This window comes from Castor canadensis, chromosome 2, assembly GCF_047511655.1.
Source record: "Castor canadensis chromosome 2, mCasCan1.hap1v2, whole genome shotgun sequence".
In the NCBI taxonomy this organism is placed as follows: Eukaryota; Metazoa; Chordata; class Mammalia; order Rodentia; family Castoridae; genus Castor; species Castor canadensis.
The window spans coordinates 75,350,817-75,370,176 of NC_133387.1; the positions used below are offsets into that span (position 1 = coordinate 75,350,817).

At 35.0% G+C, this 19,360-nt stretch overlaps 1 protein-coding gene across 10 annotated transcripts in view; it reads right to left on the minus strand.

Moving 5' to 3' along the window:
* Positions 1–19,360, minus strand: part of Dgkb (diacylglycerol kinase beta) — a 648,179-nt gene that overhangs the window by 555,256 nt on the left and 73,563 nt on the right. For all 10 annotated transcript variants that reach the window (XM_074065058.1, XM_074065065.1, XM_074065064.1 and 7 more), the window contains one exon: positions 18,428–18,683. In XM_074065058.1, the coding sequence (XP_073921159.1) occupies positions 18,428–18,497 (70 nt within the window). In that variant the 5' untranslated portion in view covers positions 18,498–18,683. The remainder of the gene's footprint in view (positions 1–18,427; positions 18,684–19,360) is intronic.

Below are 19,360 nucleotides of genomic sequence, written 5' to 3' on the forward strand. Positions count from 1 at the left end.
TTCTAAGCCTAATTCTAAATTTCTCTACTATGTGCTAATATAAGAGAGCAACCCAGATAACAATTGGGAAAAACTCCAGATTTTCCCTTGGGTACAGAAATCGTGACTTCTGGTAGGAAACTGTGATAATACCAATGTTCCCGAAAATTAGAACATGAATTCTTAAGAGCCTTAAACCTCTGTACACTCACAGAGGGAGAGTTAACAACTAGGCACATTTCTTTCAAAAATATCAAGGGAAATTAGACCATTGTATAATCCTCCTACAAGTAACTATTCAAAGTAGTTTGAAGGTATTTTCCAGAAATATAAATAAAATGGATATGTCAGAGGAGGTCCACTTTCTATTCATTATGAATTCAGATGCTTAACTTTGCCCCCTCTCATGCAGGCAGTTCTTGAACCAGCAGGCTTTGATAAAAAAAAGAGAGCTATAGGTACCAAGGTGGAGTAACTTTCTGTGTTCCCAATAACAAGGAAAAAGTGCTCCTTAGAGTCCTGTAAATAACCTTTTCCCTCTACCTTACTTCCATGTTGGAACAGTGAAACCTCTGGGTAAAGGTCAGAAAAAAGGAGATGAAGAAACAAACTGTAACACAGCTACAACACAAGGCAAATACCACCAATAATAATTGCTGCGTGGAAAACAAAGTCAAGATCAAAGAATATAACTACTTTCAGTCAGAATATTTTATCATCCAAGATTCTAAACCCAACCTTTAATTGTGAAGTGGAAGTTCCTTCCTTGCAAGTGAGAAGCAGAGAATGATAACAATAATTCTGTTGAAACTTGCTATGAGTTGGGTAGAGTTGGACTGTGTCCCCCAATAGCTTTTGATTGACATTTTATCTGCTTTGTGAGATATTCTATTAAGAGAATAGAAACTTAATCTTACAATTGTTTTAGAGATGAGACTCTTAGAAAATGATTAGGATTAAAGTCATCAGGGAAGAACTCTCATGACTAAGTGCTAGTGCCTTGTTACAAAAGGGAGAGAAAGCAGAAGAGATACTACATGGGCTCACTCTCTCTTGCTGTGTGATAACCTGCAGTCTTGGGACTCTGTAGAGGACATCACCAATCTGGTACCTCCAGGAATGTGAAACAAAATATTTGTTAAAACATACCTGGTCTGTGGTATTTGCGCTATTGGTAACAACAGAAAGCAGGTCAAAATAACATTTGGATTAGTGTTGGCTCAAATCTACATATTAAGCATGGTACAATTTGAAGAAAAAATAAAAATAAAGTGACTGTATATTTGAATAGAGCTAGACATGGAGAACTGCTGTGCCTCCACAGGACACTTTTGGCCCAAATTTTATGGCTAGACATTTAAGAAACAACTCAGGTATTTATGGATGTACAATGAGCTATCTGTCCTCTCTGTGCCATGTTCAACTAGATTTCACGAATATCTCTACCCCTATTCCATAGTCACCTAATTATTTAGATATTAAACAAAACAAAACAAAACAAAAGACATTGTGAGCCAGGCTCTACTGGTTTAGTCCTGTAATCCTATCTGCTTATGAGGCTCAGATCTAGAGGATTGAGGTTGAAGGCCAGGCTGGGGAAATAATTAGTGAGATTCCATCTCCAAAACAACCAGAGCAACATGGACTGCAGGTATAGCTCAAGTGGTAGAACACCTGTTCTACAAGTGAAAGCCCTGAGTTCAAACCTCTGTCCCACCAAAAAAAAAAAAAAAAAAAAAAAAAAGTGGTGTCTTTACTCCCATTTCCTACATGGGGAGCAGTCAATGTTTCTCCCTCCTTCCTCAATTTCTCCCTACTTTATCCTGTTATATAAAGTAAATCTTTGCTAAAATTAAAAAAAAAAGTATGTTCATACTGAAGTCAATAACAGAAATCAAGTGACATCTTAAAATCAGAATAGCTTAATTTGCATCAAGGAATCATCTAGCTCCTAATCTATCCCTTTCTATATGTGATGACTGAAGCTACTTCCTCTATTAACCTTAAGCATAATTGATTCATATGATACCTACTTATTGAATGCCCATGTGTTAAAAGCTCTTTTTATAACTTTGATATTTATGTGACTTATCAATTTGTGAATAAACTATCTTCAATAATATGAAATGATAAAAGTAATTAAAATGATAAATCCATAAATCCAAATCACATTAACTGTAGTAAAGAAAATGAAGAGGGTACAGAGATAGATGATATCAGGAACTTGAAGTGGCCTCTTAGAGAGACTGGTATTTACACTAAAAATCAAAGATGAAAAGGAAACAGGCAGAGAAAAAAACATCAAAAGGTAAAAAAACATCTAGAAAGAGAATATGATGACCAGAGTATAGGTAATCACAGTGAGCCAAAGACAGTGCCAGATGGTATGAAAGGTAGGCCACAGGTTGCCCATGTAAACCTTACAGGGAATGGCAAGCAAACAGAATCTTGTTATATATACGTATATATATATATAATGGAACTTCGTGATTTTATGCCTGGGAATGACAGATGATTTATATCTTCCAAGAACTTTTCTGGCTTGTCAAAGAACATATTAGAGAGAATTGCTGGACAATCAAGAAGGAGGATGCTGAGGTAGTTCAGAAGAGAGACAGAGGTAACTGGGTTTACAATGGAAACAGCAAAAATCAGAAATAGGGAAGTTATTTTAGAGAATTGACTTGTTGACAGTTTATATTTGAGAATGCACACAAGATCAGCACCAATTATGAGTACTGACTTTTTAAAAAATTTTTGAAAAGAATCCAATAGCTAATGGAAAGAGCAGAGTTGTATTTTAATTTTTTATTCTACTTTGATGGGGCAAAAAGAGAGTCAATAATGTAATTTTTGAATTGTTAAATGTGAAATTCCAGTGAAGCTATCTAATTGAAGATGTCAGCTAGACAGCTGCATATTTAGAGCTAGAGCTGAAAAGAAGATTGATTTAGAAATATACATTTGGGAGTTAGTGTCACATATGCTATATTTAAAGCCTTGGAACAGATGATCACATAGGAAATTGAAGTTAAGTTTTAAGAGGGAGAATAATCCAGGAACCAATCAATATTTAGAGGTCAGGTTTAAAAGGAAGACTCTAAAAAGGAGATTGATAAAGATGGTTCAGAATTGGGCTAAGCAAGAGGAAAATTAAGCCTGGAAGGAAAAGAGATGAGTGTTTTCGGAAGGATTGGTTGACTATCTAATGGGAAAAAAATTAAAGAGTTCGGGTAAAATAAATACAGGATACAACCTTAGGTTTAATGTTTCAGAGATTGTTGAGAGATTAAGCCAGTCAGATAAATGGAAGAGTAGAGATGTTAAATGTAGCTCTTGAAGGGCAAGCAATTCTAGGGCACATTGTAGGTCAACAGAACAATAGTGAATATGGACTAGAGGGATTAAGTAGGTAGGGGTGAGAAAGTCCTTGAAATCAACAAGCATGGGAACTACTGAGTTTGTGGAGGGATAAGTATAAACTATCAAATGGCAAGTAAAAGTCTTAATTTCTTCTACAATTGCTCTAACAAGTGAAAAAAAAGTACAACTTGAAATTCTGATAATGAAGATTTATTTCCAGAAACATTTTTTTTTTTCATCTCAGAAATCAGAGATTTCTTCAGCTAGGCAGTGTAATATACAACTGTAATCCCAACTACTGCGAAGCTGAAGCTGAGACAGAGAGGCCAGTCCTGGTAAAAAGTGAGGGAGTCTATCTGGAAAAAAAAAAAAAACTAAAGCAAAATAAAAGGGCTGAGGGGGTGGCTTAAGTGGTGGAGTGCTTGCCTAGCAACCACAAAAACTTGAGTTCAAATCTCAATACAGTCAAAAAAAAAAAAAATCAGAGATCTTCCAATATAATACTACTCAGTATCTCAAGTACGACAGGATGATTGGGTCCATTTTCTACTGAATTTACCAAGAATTTAACCAACTGGTATACTTTTTCTGTAAATAATACATTTTAAATTTAAGAATCAAATTTGTGTTTAATTTTCTCATCTCATAAAATTGTAGCGGTTCAAGATATCTTTTCACATTAAGAAAAAATTAAGTAAAAAAATTTATGAAGCTGTAATTAAAGAAAAGAAGATTTCAGTATAAACTAAATTAAACTAGGCAGGAGACAAAACAACAAAATTAATGAACCGTTAAATTACACATAAAATTTTTAGTTTATTCTCTTTAATCATTTCTCTGGTCTTCTCAATTACTACTTATTGTTGTGCTAAATGCGGATACATTGTGGCATTTGCAAAGGTTCTTACAATGTATCAATATATCACACTTGAATTCATCCCCTCCTCCATTCCTGTTATTCCCTCCTTCCCTGATTCATGGAATAGTTACAAAATGTATCAATATTGCAATTACATGCATGTGTATACATTTTTTGCACTGTATCCACCCTTCTGCCCGCTTTCCCCAACACCACCCACTGGTGCCAACCCCCACTCAGGGCAGGATCTGTTCCACCTTCCTGTTCTCCAATTTTGCAGAAGAGAAAAGATTTTTTTTAAATGACCTTTTTGTTCATTTGAGATAAAGGTAACTACACAGGGCGTTATCTGGTGGTACTTCCATGTATATACGTATTATAGCCCCAGTTCATTTATCTTCTCTAATTATATGCATTCTTCCTTAGTCCCTTTCTTGTGGTGGTTTCAGCTAGTTTAAGATTTCTGTAGTCATTCTTGTATAGAAATTATATCACCCATATTCAAGTTCTTAATTTCCTTCTTTTACCTTACTTCTCCTGTGTGAGACCCCCTCTTAGCGTAAACAGTATTTCATAATTTGCTGCATTTGTATTAGGTCTATATTTCACATATGAGAAAGAACATGGGGCTTTTGGTCTTCTGAGTCTGGCTAACGTCACTTAAGATAGTGTTCTCCAGTTCCAACCATTTACCTGTGAATGACAAAATTTCATTCTTCTTTATGGCTGAACAAAATTCCACTGTATATAAATATCACATTTTCTTAATCCATTCATCAATACTGGGGCATCTTGGGTGTTTTCATAGTTTAGCTATTGTGAATAGTGCTGCAATAAACATGTGTACACAGATGTTTTTGTTGTAAGCTGACTTTTTCCTAATGGCAACTGATAAAGGTGTTTTCTTAACTTAAAAAAATTGATCTTATTTTACTAAATTGAGGATACTTTTACTATATCAAAAATTAGTCTCATCAAAGGGAAAAAAAATTACAAAACCTGAGGATTTTAATTGTTTAGCAAGTTTCAACTAAAAACTAAGAGTTGACACCATGCTTTAATATGTCAGATTTAAAATCAACATCTGCACTAAAATATGATTATTTTCTTCACTAATAAAAAAGGAAAACAAAGTTTAACATTCAATATCTCTAAATAAACAAGTCTCATCAAAGTAAAAACAATAACAAAAATGATAAAGCTCTGGTAGAGTAAAACAATCTAGAAGAAAGAAAGCTTCCTTGCTTTTCTATATTTTGCAATTACCAGGAAAGAATATAAAAATAAATTTAATTTTTTCAATTGCTTTTGTTCACCAGCTCCAATAATATGACCTGTTTCTACACTGACTTTTCTTTTAGGTCATATCATTTCCCTCTACATAGTTATTTCTCCATAAACAGGTGTCAATTGATAAATTAAGTAAGATTCCATGTTAGAGAATATAATAACTTGGTTTATTTTCTCTCATAGAGGAAATGAGGGAGGAAAACAGAATATAAAGAAGACAGAAAATGGACTGGGGAAAGGAGAATGGGAGATAGATCATATTTACTCATTTTGTGAAATAAAGTTATCAAAAATATTCTTATTCCTCATCAGAATCCAGAAAGCTATATTATATTAGTTGAAAAAATCATTTAGATTCACAAAACTGTCTTCATTATTCTCAACTTTGCGGTATTTTTGTATATGGTTTGCTTTGAAACAACCAAAGTGAGCTTTATCAGAGATTAGAAAACATTAAATTTATTTGTGTTTACCCTTTTTAAAATTACTAAATTGACCAGCTCTTTGTCTTTCATGATCATAGTACATGAAGTTACTTAAAGCAGAATTTGGGGATTGTCATTGATTATACTATTGATTTAGACTATTTGATTATTTTAGTAAGATCTATTGCATACTGAACATCCCCAACAGAAACAATTGATATGTGAACATGTGTACTCATATACGTATATACATACATAATATGACACACATAGTCCTGCAAATTACAAATGCCAGGCAAGCAGAAATAATATAGCACACTCATTTCTGTGTGTTCTGGAGTGATGTGAAATTCCTGGCACCCGCAGGCTTGAACTGAGGTGTTCCTGTCTAGACCACGGCTGTGGTTCATTTATACTAACACGTTCAGCTGGCTACTAGTTAACAACGCAATGCTTCCACTCTCCAAAAACACACTGTAAAATGTGCACAATTTAAATAATCCAGGGGATTTCTGTTTTCCTTAAAATTAGCTCAACTCAAAACAAAACCATAACTAAATTCTTAATCCTGCAATGTGTTACAATGTAAGGTAGAGGACTGAAAGAACACAAATACCAAGATATCTTAGGCTTCTTGGCTAATTCACATATTTTTTTAATTTTGGCTTGTTTTTATTTTGTTTTATTGGACATATTGGGGTTTGAACTCAGAGCAAGCACTTACCACTAGAGCCACTCCCAGAGCCCAAATTCACATCAATTGCATTATTTCTCCAAACTTCCCTTTACATGCTCACTGGCTTATCCCTTGGCATTTCTCCTTATTACTTCTGCCTGAGGCAACTCCTTGATTTTGCCTACCTTGCTTCTGCACACAGTAGCAGTGTTAAACTAGCAGTCAAAGTGAGACAAGCCTTTAAATGCTTACTCAAAAAATTAGGCAGACTTTACTGACCTTCCTACCTAAGCCTGTGAACAGATTCTGCCTGGGAGAAATATATCCCTTTTTGGAAGCCTCTGTCAATAACCTCTGATAATTTCATGAGTCTTTTGCTGCTTTCAAAATGACTGCAAACTCCCTGCCCATCAGAATTCTCAAACCTGCCTTAGGGTACACTGGAAACACATTAAAAATTATTCATTTCTTAGCCAAGAGGATTTAAATACTGTACTTTTATACTCTCTCTTCTTAGTCATATCAAACATTTCTGTGTTTTATGAATAATTTGAATTTATGGCAGAATGGAGCTTCCTGATCCCTTTATTCATTTTCTTTCTCTCTAGTCTTATTCCTGTTGAGAAAAATATAGTTTGTTTGTGCTTTGATTTGTAGTTCATGATTACTGAAAAGATGACATATCAAGATCCAGCAAAGCAGAAAGATCAAATGCATGGATTCTGATTTGAATCAAGGCTCTATAATTTAAGAGCTCTATGATCTTAGAAAAATTATTGACATTCTCTGGTCTCCAATTTCCTCCTCTGGCCTTACATATTTGCTATAGAGATTAATATGTTAATGTAGTTTAAATATAGGCACCTTGAATAATATCATCTGTTATGAACTCACAATAAGCCCTTTATAAGTATTAGTTATTATATTTCATCTAATATCCAAGATATGCTTTGAGTGATAAATATCATCATGTAAACATTCAGCTTGCTTTAACAATGCACTACTCTGAAGACTGTAGATTCAATGGAGCATCTTTTGCTCACATGGAATGCTATCATGAGTAATAAATGCTGACACAGGGCACCAAAACAATGGTCTTGCCAGGTTTCGCTTTGCAAGCTTCAGACAGGATGGAGCCAAGATGCTGCAAAGGACTACAACAAGAAAGAGGGAGAGAAACAGAGGAAGAGAGGTCACAGAACAAGTAAGTGTTCTTCCTTTGTACTCTTAAGTGTGCTTTTGATCCTCTACTCATTACATTCCTTGTAAAACACTGACTATATCTTAACTTCCTTTAATCATTGAATGGAATAATAAATACCATGCAAACAATTGGAGGAGGCATTGCTCAGGATTTTTGAGCTGTGGAACAGTGACAGCTCTTCCTAAACATACTTGGTGAAAGATTAAGCACTGATAATCTTGTTGAAAATGTTAGTTCCATGATAGGTCTTAATCGTAAACAATCTTTGATGTTTTTCCAATTAAAATGCTCAAAGCTGTCACTGTCATTTGATAGACAGCTGTCAGACCCCTTCCTGTACACAGCTTGAGTGGAAAGCTCCAGCAGAACCTTTTTTGCTGATTGGCTGAACTGTCATTATGGTAGCTCTGCTGCTTTGAACATTTTAAGGACATCTAGAGGAAATTCCACTCCAGATGAGACCACTGTGACTGTGGCAACTACTGAAGGCATAACACGTGCATCCGGAGGATTTGCCCCAGTCACTTCTCCAGACAGCTTTTACCAGCTCAGGGAAACATCACTTTGACAAGATTGGGTGACCTCTCAATGATCCTGCGCATATTGCAGTTATTGTCACTAGGGGTAGAGCACTATCTTGTGACTGAGATTGTACCCATGTGAGGCATGTTATTGTGCCCATGTGAAGCTTGTAATTCATGGAACCAGAAGATGTGATGGCTAGTGGAACTAGAAACTGTGTAGAAGCATACCATACCCTTTTTCTAGCCATATAAACAGTCTGTTTCTCATTTGTTGCATCACTCCAGGAGGCCTCCTTCCTGTGCACTGCCTCCCTTGTGCTGCAACATTAGGCTCCAATAAAGGCTTCTCCTGATTGGCTCTTTATTGCATGACTGTGATCTGCATCACAGGTAGAGTGAACTGAGCTGGCTGCATGAAGAGAAGACGAGATCCTGGGACTTCCAGCTCCTAGGCACCTAGCGGCAGGAGCTAGAAGGCAGCTGGAGAGTGACGCCTTGGATTATTGGGCTGTCAACCCTTGGTTCATTCATTCCAGGGAACTACCACTGAGGGCTAAAAGCTGAGAGCCCAGATAAGTTGAAACTTGAAAGCTGCAACACAAATTGCTGCGTGCAAGGCCACTGGCACTCAAAGTTCAAAGCAATAAACTTTTGACTTGATCACCTAGAGTGAAGTCTCTGGTTTTTAAAATTTGGAGTCTTAAGCTATAAGGTGATAGCTTTGAAAACCCGTATCAAAAAGGCTGTAACCTAAGCATCTAATGGCAAGACTCTGGCTTTGAAAGACTGGAGACATAAGCCTTTCACTCAGTTAAAGGCCTCGTTGTTTGAAGGTGGTCTCTCCCACTGCCAGCAATAAGCGAGCTGCTCCTCACCCATTTCCAATTTCCATCCAAAAAGAGCAAAAATGCTCTTAGCAGTTTTTGATGAACCCGTTTATACCACTGAAAGTTCCAGAAGCCTCTACTGAGGCATTTATACTAATGACAAGAGATGTGTGAAGCACTTTGAGAAACACAAACAGCACAGGTACACATCAGACGCCATCAGTGGACTTTCTGAAGGATTTTAAACTTTGAAAATGTTATTACTACAAAGTGAGGACTAAAATATATTATGTGTGTTTAAATGAATGATCATTGGAGGAAGTTTCCTATAGGAAACACTATATAAATGAGCTTGCTATAAATGAACTTCTGTTTTTATTATACAATATTTAGAAAGAAATCTGGGGACACTTTACGGAGAAGAAAGGTCCATGAGGGGTAAGGTGTAGGAGCAATGCAAGCAGAAGCTCTGTGTGAACAATGATGGGTAAGTAGGATAGTTTATGTCACATGTCACTAGAAATCTCAGATCTTCCAGTCTGGGCAATATTCTTCCTTTATAAAATATAGTTTGGCACATGAGAAATAATTGTTGCTCCTTCAGACACCTAGGGATGATTTTTAAAAAGGCTGTGGGATTTGAAGATAAATTGTATCCTAAGAGTTAAAAGAGAAAAATTGAGCTGTTTCAAGCCAGAGGATATTTCTTACACAGTCTCACAGAAGCAAACTGCAAAATTCAACAGGTAATAAAACTGGAAATATGTATTTAGGAGAAGCAGAGATATTGAAATACAGGAAAATAAAGATAGCATGAAAAAAATTTAGAACATCCTAATAGTAACAATGCAAGTGATAATTAACTTACATATGGTGGTTTGCTGCTTACAATGCATCTCCACACACAATATTTTACTTGACTCTTACAACAATCTTTAAGATAGTCTTCATTATTTTCTTAATTACACAGTAGAGAAAATTAAAGTTTAGAGCGATTATGTAACTTCTTAAAGGTCAAAACTAATGTTAAAAAAATAAACAGTAGAGACAGACCTAAGCAAATTAATACCTCCTCCCCAAAAATCAACATTGGGTAATATGTTCATAATTTTTTGTCACATAGTATTCCTTTTTTACTATGGATTTTCCTTTTCTCTATAAACAGGTATTTGTCTCCTGTATGGTTACTCTACTCATGTTTGCACTGATCTTCCCTTTTTCTTTTCATAGTTAAGATTCTATGAAAGTAGCTTACATATATTCTCCTGACCTCTCTTCTATTCTACTCATCGCACTGTACCCACTATTGTAAAAATCCATATAAAACTCAAAATGGTGAAGAATCCATATGCATTTTGGTTATTATTTTAGCTTAGACTTCACCTTCTGAAAACACCCTTCTTTAGACTGTGGAACATCATTCACTCATTTACTTCCTCCTTCCTATCTGGTTATTTTTTCCCAATGGTTTTCCCTGAATCTTATCTTCCAGGTGTCTTATAAATACAATGTTCCCTACTGTACTGTCTCCTTCCTTCTTTCTTAATGGGCTTCCACTAAACCTTTTCATCTAAGCCCACAATTTGGTAACAACTCACATGCAAAGGAACATACATTCTATTTCCCTGACTCTAAATTCCTTCCTTGGATCCAAATCTACATGTCAGAGTTCTTAATTTACACCTCAGTTTGAAATCCTGTGAGATTCTATGGTTCAACTATTCAAAATCAAAACACTCTATATTCTCTCAAACCCTGTTCTTTTTAAATTCCTTTTCCATACTGGATGAACCACATTGATTTAGTTCTGCAAACTAAAACAGCCTATCCTTTTTCCTGAGTTTTCATATCCAAATGGTGATTGCAATTGGTTCATTTCCTTCCAGATATCCTCTCCAATATCTGTTTACCTCTCACTACAGTGCCTAACTCTCCATGTAACTGTATATCCAACATACTATACTAGTGAAATGTCTTCCTAATTGATTTGTACTCCCCTTTCCATTAAAGATATTATATATTTAATTTCTCCTGGAATTCAAACCTTATTTCACCATCACCCAAATTAATATCCTTAAAATCTCCCAATGTTGATACACAGTCTTTTACTAGTGGACTTCCTGGGTTCACTTTTGTGACTGTTGCTTTGGGTTCTTCACCCTTACTTTCAGCACATATACATATCCATGTATACACATACATGCAACACAGAAACATACATGTACACCAACATGCACTTCAAGTTCTTCCCTAATGTGTAAAATTTTTCAGGTCTCTGCACTGTTCCAATACCCACTCCTCTCTATACTTCTCTTATTTCTACACAATGTTTTCACTTAAAATTAAAATCCCACTCCCCTCTCTAATTCTGTCAATTTGAAGAGTTAAAAGTTTTCCAAGAGTTTTGTTTATATATATATATATATATATATATATATATATATATATATATATATATTCAAAGGCTCAATTTCATTGTTTTATCATCATTTGGAACTGTGTGTCTCTCTGTACAGACTGGAAGTGCTTTGATTAAAAGATTCATTTCTATATTTACCAGAGACAAACATAATGCTTGAAAGTAAAAGTTAGTAAATATCCTTTGCTTACTAAATGATAAGGTAAAATTGAGTTCCTTTAGTCTGAATACTCACTTATTTTCTCTTTTTGGTTTTTTTTCCCTATGCCAATTCCCACAATAATGCACAGGTAGCAAAGAAGCAAAGAAGGAAATTTCTAGTGAATAACAATCTTTGAACTACAAATGAGTAATGATGAAGCACACAATTAAGATATATTAGTCTTATTAATAATGTATTATAATTTGCTTCAATAACATTGTTAATAAAAAATAAGAATTATTATTTATACTAGGGATTATTATTTTTGTTTTATATATGAAGACATGGAAGCCTGAAGAGATAACTATTACTTGCCTAATAGTCCCAAATAAACAGTAGGGCTATATTTTATTTACTCCTGCAATACTTGTCACATTTGTAGTTTTCACCAAATATTTCAATTCTTCTGATACTGGAAAGATAGAAGGAATGTGCTTTTTTACATGGTGGAGTTAAATGTGCTCATATAAGTTGTTTAGACCAAAGAAATGCAAGCCTGTCACTACCTGAGAGAAGGTCTAAGAGCAAGTGCCCACTTCACAAGCTTTTCTCTCTTTTTTGCCTCTCTCTCTCTCTCTCTGCCACAGCAACTGGCAATTTCTAGAGATAATGGCTGCTCTTTCTGACTTGGACTGAACTGAGGACAATATAAGATTAAACTACTTGCTGACTCAGATAGAAAAATGTAATGAGCAAGAAATAAAGTTCCGTTCTGTTACATCATTGAGTTTTTTTGCATTTTTCAATCATAACCTAATGTGACTCAACTTAACTAATACTACACAGAAGCTATTAACTTTAGTATTAAAAGTTTGGCCACAAATCTAAAGAAAACTGATATTTTTGCAAACCAAAATGTTTAAAAAAATAGGTGTTTAAAACTCATCAAAACTTACATGTCTTTAGAGCATAAGGAAATGGAAATTTAGATGTTCATAACTTTTACTTTCTATACTGTTTCAAGACTTAGGTATCAAAAGATTTAAAACATATGGACAAACAGAAAAACAAAGCAATAAGAAAGTCAGTTTGAGGCATTTCAACAAATAAGAAACAGAGCCAGAGGGGATTATGCAGCCAATATACATTTGCTAAGCTAATCAATGAGAATCAGAAAAAATGGGGTCAGCGATTAGAGAGACACATCTTATCTAACTTAGGGTTGCAGATTCGAGTTTCAGACCAGGTACAAGTAAAATTCAAGGTGTTTGAGGTAAATCAAGATATTTCATCTAAATAATATAATTGGGAAGTTATAAAGCAAAAGAGGAAAAAATATACCCTGAAATTAAACTATCCCGAAGTCACCACTATCATAACAAAGATGTATAGAATTCAGAGCACTTTACATACATTTTCACATTCATCATCCATAGCAGCGTGATCCTGTGAAGACATTAAATATAAATCACAGTACTAGAACTCAAACCTAGTTTGATATGACACCAAATTATGTGTTCTCAGACACTCTGCTAAATGGTCCTCTGCTGGCTATCTTTTTGTCTTATACAAAGAAAATGATTATGAATAAGTGGGTAGGCCTCCCAAAATAGAGCTAATCTAACGCAGAGCATAGGACAGAAGTAAAAGCTAATCTCAGCATGATAAATCAAAAAGAGTGCTGGCTTGTGATCTAAATTTGCTTAACAATAAATTAAACACACACATGGGCAGATTGAGTTTTTCTTCCTCCCTTCTCCTTATCTCATCTTGTATGAACCAAGCACAAAACATATATCAAAGACACAATTTGGTCTTCGTGCTAGAATGAAGCTTCGTGCTAGAATGAAGCTTTTAAAATAGAAAAGAATTTAGCCATGTCTTTATTTACAATTGCTTCATGATTTTCTTGTGATTTCTTTCCCCTTCCATGTGTGTAGTTTTGTTTATTTCTTTTTGCTTTTTTTTTTTTTTCTTTTTTCTGTTCTGGGCATCTACCGCAGGACCTCACATATGCCAGGCAAGTGCTTGACCACTTAACTATATTCCCAGTCTTCCCACACACATAGTGAAGGAATAATGAGGGAGACTCTGTGCACAAAAGGAATGGGTATAGTAGAATTGTCATGCTTACCTCTACATTACACAGAGCATCACTGAAGTTTTCACATGGCCCACTCCAGCACACCACAGTGGGAGATACAAATACATGTCGACACACAAATACAGCCAATATGAAGATTTGACTGACATTTTTATAAAGTGGTGCTAGGGATGGAACCCAGAGCTGTGCACATACTACATACCCTACAACTGAGCTTCATTCCCAGCCTTATGATGGACATGTGAGACTGAAAGATCTCCTCCATACTCCTCAGAGCCAGCCTTAAATAAGCATGGGTCCTTCCACCAAATTCCATCTCCAGGGATTTTGGCAGAGCAGCAACAAACATGGACCTCATAGTCAAGTAATATTCAGACGAGCATCCTTTCAGCACTGTACTTCTTTGCATGCAAAAACCCTCTAAAAATAACTTTGCCTGATAGACATATTGATATCACAATCCTGGACTCCAGCTCTTCTGCTTCTAGGAGCATCACTAAGAGCCTATATAGTGACATGTCAAGCTTCATATGAAACATAAAGAATTTATCCATGTTTTGACTTTTGTTGTCACTTATCATGCAAAGGATCCATGCCAGCTAATCTACCAGAAATATTTAGTCCTCAGGAAGATAATTTACCTTCTTCCCAGGATTACTGTGAGGTTTAAATGAGGCAGTACTTTCATGTTGTTTATAGTAGAAACCTAAGTATCTGTTATTTATAATGATGATGATTGATTCATTAAATCTAACATTAAACAACATTTGAGGTAGGAGTCTACCTTTTTTCAAGTGAGAAAGCTGTAACATTCCTGTGATGGTTAATCATGGATTGAGAAGGATCTAAGAGATTTTAATAAAGTATACCTCTGGATGTGCCTGTGGGTGTGTTTTTGGAGAGGATTAAATAAGGGGTTAAACACCTGCCCTGAAAATGGGCAGGTCATTCCTTAAACTGGGAGCCTAGACAGAATAAAAACAGAAAAGTAAAGAGCCTTCTGGTGAAGGTATTCACTCTCTTTGATTTCTGCCTGGTGCTTTTCTTTGGTATGCCCTCCTCACCATCATGGGCTAAAACCTTGGAAACTGAGCCAAAATAAATCCTTCTTCCATTAAGTTGTTTTGCTCAGGTATTTTATTATAGCAACAGAAATCTGACTAACTGGATTCCAAAGGTCATACCACTAACAAGTAGAACACATCAAATACTAGTGTCCTACAATCCTGATGTTTTTTCCACTAAGCTATGCTAAATGACTCTCTCCAGTGGAAGAAATTGTGCACTGAATCTCAATACTGGGCACAATGGTTCTCAATTCCCCATAATTTTGCAACTCTCTGCATTGCCAGCTGCTATAAGCAGTATGAAATTTATGAAAGTTTGGAAATGTTCTCACCATAATAACAGTATTTTTCAAAAATAATTTAAATGCTATATAACACACTTTATATATGGCAAACAAAAAGCTAATCCAAAGTGACAATAGGTGGGCAGATAATGAATCACTTGAAAATATCATGTAGGTTTTAGATAGAAGATATTATTATTCATGCAAAAACTTGGAGTTCCTTAACCCTTTGTTGTGTCATGAAACCACAGCAGGAAGCAGTCAGGCCCAGAATGTGATAAGCTTATTTCTCTACACAGCAGGAGTGAGAGCTTTCTATCTTATGACAGCAGTTTGGATGACTTTATATAAAGAGTGGAGAAGAAAATTACACTCCCCTCCCACATATCAAGGAAATGGTTCCCATGGAGTGACTCAGCCTGAAACTCTAAACAGGACCACAGTCACGGCACGCTGTAGGCAGCCACAGCAGGCTCCACATTAGCTGCCTTCAGTATTTGTGGGGACAACACAGAGCAGAGGCTGTCAGCAGCACCAGGAGCTTCTACCTTGTGAGAAGAATCCAGTCTCCAAACAGAAAAAAAGGAACCAACTCTTCATGCTCCAAAATGTGACACTTTTCTACTTGTTTATAGCAATATGTTCAAACAATCAAGAGCACACGTTCATTCCCTCGACTAATAAAATGGTTATAAATAAAATAATTAGAAACAGTCACATCACAAACAATTTGCCAAGCATTCGTCTCCTTATTTCACATTTATAGTTCAGTCACTTACTCTTCATAACACTGGGCTTATGTAACATGTTCACTACTTGATTGTTTTGTATGTACAGAAAATGAGACACAGAGATGGTAAGTGTCTTGCTCAAAGTCAGATGTCTAAAGGAAAGCGGAACTGGGATCTCAACACAAACTGTCAGATGCACCAGTTATCTAACCAGGAATTCTGTATTAGTATTGAAAATCTGATCTTTAAGTATCTCTGATTTATTGATGGTGTGGAAAAGTATAGTACTCTTGTAATCTTCAGATGATAACCATGTTTCCAGTTATTTTTTGACAATGGCAATTTATTACACAAGAGTTCATTCTAATTGTAATACTCCTTGCCTTTAATTTTATAGAAAACTTCTTGGAGGAATAAATCTTGAACATTTCATTTTGTCTTGGCTATTTGAAAAGAGCAGCAAATGTAATTATCATGAAATTGGAAGTATACTTTTATTCAGTTAATTTGTAATTTGTCTACTCATAAAATCCATTTGAATAATTTTCTTTTATTCATGGCATCACTTTATACTACCAAATCACTGAACATTTTTTAAACTTGTTCTTAATACATTGCAACTTTTATTTAGGATAATTTTTATTGCCTTTGGTGTTAGGCATTAATTGGTCACTATTTCAAGCATTCTTATAGTATTCAAGCTTACAGTGGTTTGACTTAAAAACCTTTAGACTTTATCTTGATGGTACAAAAGCAGCGCAGGTTCAGTAGGAGCCTTGTTTCACAGTTTGACCTTTTTCCAGGCTAATAATATGAGTCTAATATTCTCTGGTGATGTTACAGCTCCTAGTCTACTACACCACAACAGGGTAAACAATGACATTCTACAGTGTACTGTGTTGCTAAGTTAATGGTGTTCAGTAAGTTGGGTGAATTAGATGCATTTTTAAGTTACCATATTTTCAATCAAATGTGGATTGATTGTGATGTAAATCATTTGTAAGTCAAGCTGTGCCTCAATATTCCTTAGCTAATAAAATACATGTAGTAACTTATAACATACCTAATACTTTAGAAAAAAATCTCTCAGCTTACCAATTCAAATGAAATTTCTATATTTGAGCAACAGTAATTATGGATGATATTTCAGCTATGATAGCAATAATTTTCCTAATTTATATTAAAGCTTTCATAAGCATTTCTCCTGTAAGTACCCAATCACTAGAAAAATATATTCTAGTATTTAAGCCATGTTCAACATAATATTAAACTAAATTCCGTTTTCTTTTATTTGAAGACTTTAATCATCATAATCCTATCTTCCAAGTCAAATTTGACCTAAGTCAAATCTCTCTCTCTCTCTCTGTATATATATGTATTATTATTATTTCTCAAGCTCTTCTTTGTTGTTTTTAATGATGTAATGTTATCTAAATCCCCATAATTATATAGTTTATTCCAGTCAACTGGCCTTACTCTACTCTATTTTTTCATTGCTAAAGTTGGATCTGAAATGTTCCCCAAAGATCCATGTATTGAAGACTTGGTTCCCAGGTTGGTGCTACTGGGATGTGGTAGAAACTTTAGGAGATGGGGCCTTGTGGGAGGTCTTCTGGTCATTGGGGGTATGCTCTTCAAGAAGCCATGAAACCCCAGTCCTTTCTTCACTCTCTTTCTCCCTTCATAACCATGGGGTAATTAACTTTGCTCTGCCATAGTTTCCCTGCCATGACAGGTCCAAAAGCAGTGGGACTAACTGACTATGGTCTGAAAGCTTCCAAACTGTAAGCCAATATAAGCCTTTCCTTTTTATAAGTTGATTATTACAGTAATGAAAAGTTGACTAAGGCACCCATGCAACATTCTCTCACTCATCAAATTAAACGACTTGAAGTATGGCATTATTCATAACCCTTCAATGACTCCTCACTGCCTGACTAGGTTAGCAGTGCATATTTGATTCATCTCATTTCCTCTTCACCTGATTATCTGTGAATCATACCAAACTGAATCAAACGTAACAGATTTTTTTCTGTCTGTATATCCCTGTTTGTCTTCTTTCTACTACTACAGTGTCATAGTATCCTGTCCTTATTTCTATTACAGGTACAATGTTTTTCAAGCTTCATTTGAATCAAATATCCAGTTTCTTTTCCTATCAAGTTCATTTTTGATTTAACTTATCTTTTCTCATGATGATGGAAATATTATGTACTCATGTATGAAAATGGAAAAATGAGACCTGTTGAAACTATTCCAGGAATGGGGGGGAGGGAGGATAAAGAATGATAGAGAAGGTGAATTCAACTATAATATATTGTAAGAACTTTTGTAAATGTCACAATGTGCCCCCAGTACAACAATAAAAACCTTAAAAAAAAAATCAAATTGAGAGAAAAAGTCTCAAGTCAACTTATTTGTGAACACAAAAGACACACCTATAATAAACATGATCTGTGATCAATTGTAATAAATGATACCTTGTTTAATAAAAATGCCAAATAAAATCATATAATCAAACACCAATACTCACACTCAGCATATTTCTGAAGTTGGGAAAATTCAGAGGGACTGAGGTGGGCCCATTTTTCCTGGTTCGTCATGGTGGAGATGAGGGGCTCCCTTACATATCAGACAAGGGATTCCTTATTCAGATGTTGGGCAGAGCTCTATGCTTCAACAGTTCCACATGGTATGTTTCATGATAAAATATCTCAAGGATCAAAATATGCAATCTGTCCACACAAAACTTCCGTGGATGTTTGTACTTTCAATAATGTGTTAAAGCACTGCAAAATGAAAAATATAAAGATTAAAAGATTAGCATTTTTGCACACAGGAAAATGTTAAGGATTAAATGTTAAGAACAAAATACTATAGGTTGTCAATTTCTAAATAATATATTCCAGGCTTATATTATTTCATATAGTATAGCTGCTTTTTTTGTTCTTTAATGGTATTTTATGTACATTTCCCAATACGGATCATATAACTAAAGAGTACAAAATGTGCAAAACATTTTACAAAGTCTAACTTTATAAAATTGTTATGTTAGGTTTTATAAAGCCCATATTCTAAGAGTAACAAGAACATCATTATTATCAATCTGGACGCATCAATTTTTTAATACCTAAATATTACACTAAAAAACCTAGAACCAACTTTCTAAAGGAGTCTAGATAAGCATTATAACTTCCTGCATATACATTGTACTAATTTAAAGATTTGCAATAATGGATTGAATGGTGCATAAGAGTAGTGCATATATTTGCCATCAGGTAAGTCAGTTTTAGTGATACTATAAATTTTTTCTACAATTCAATAAAGAGAATAAGTTTAGCTTTATAGTTTTAAAATTCTAATAAATTTGTCATGTTAAAGCAATTCCAAAGATCTGAAAGACTTGCTTCATGATATTAGTTGAACCTAGTGTGAATCATGCGCTCAAGTAAATCCCGAGGTTGTC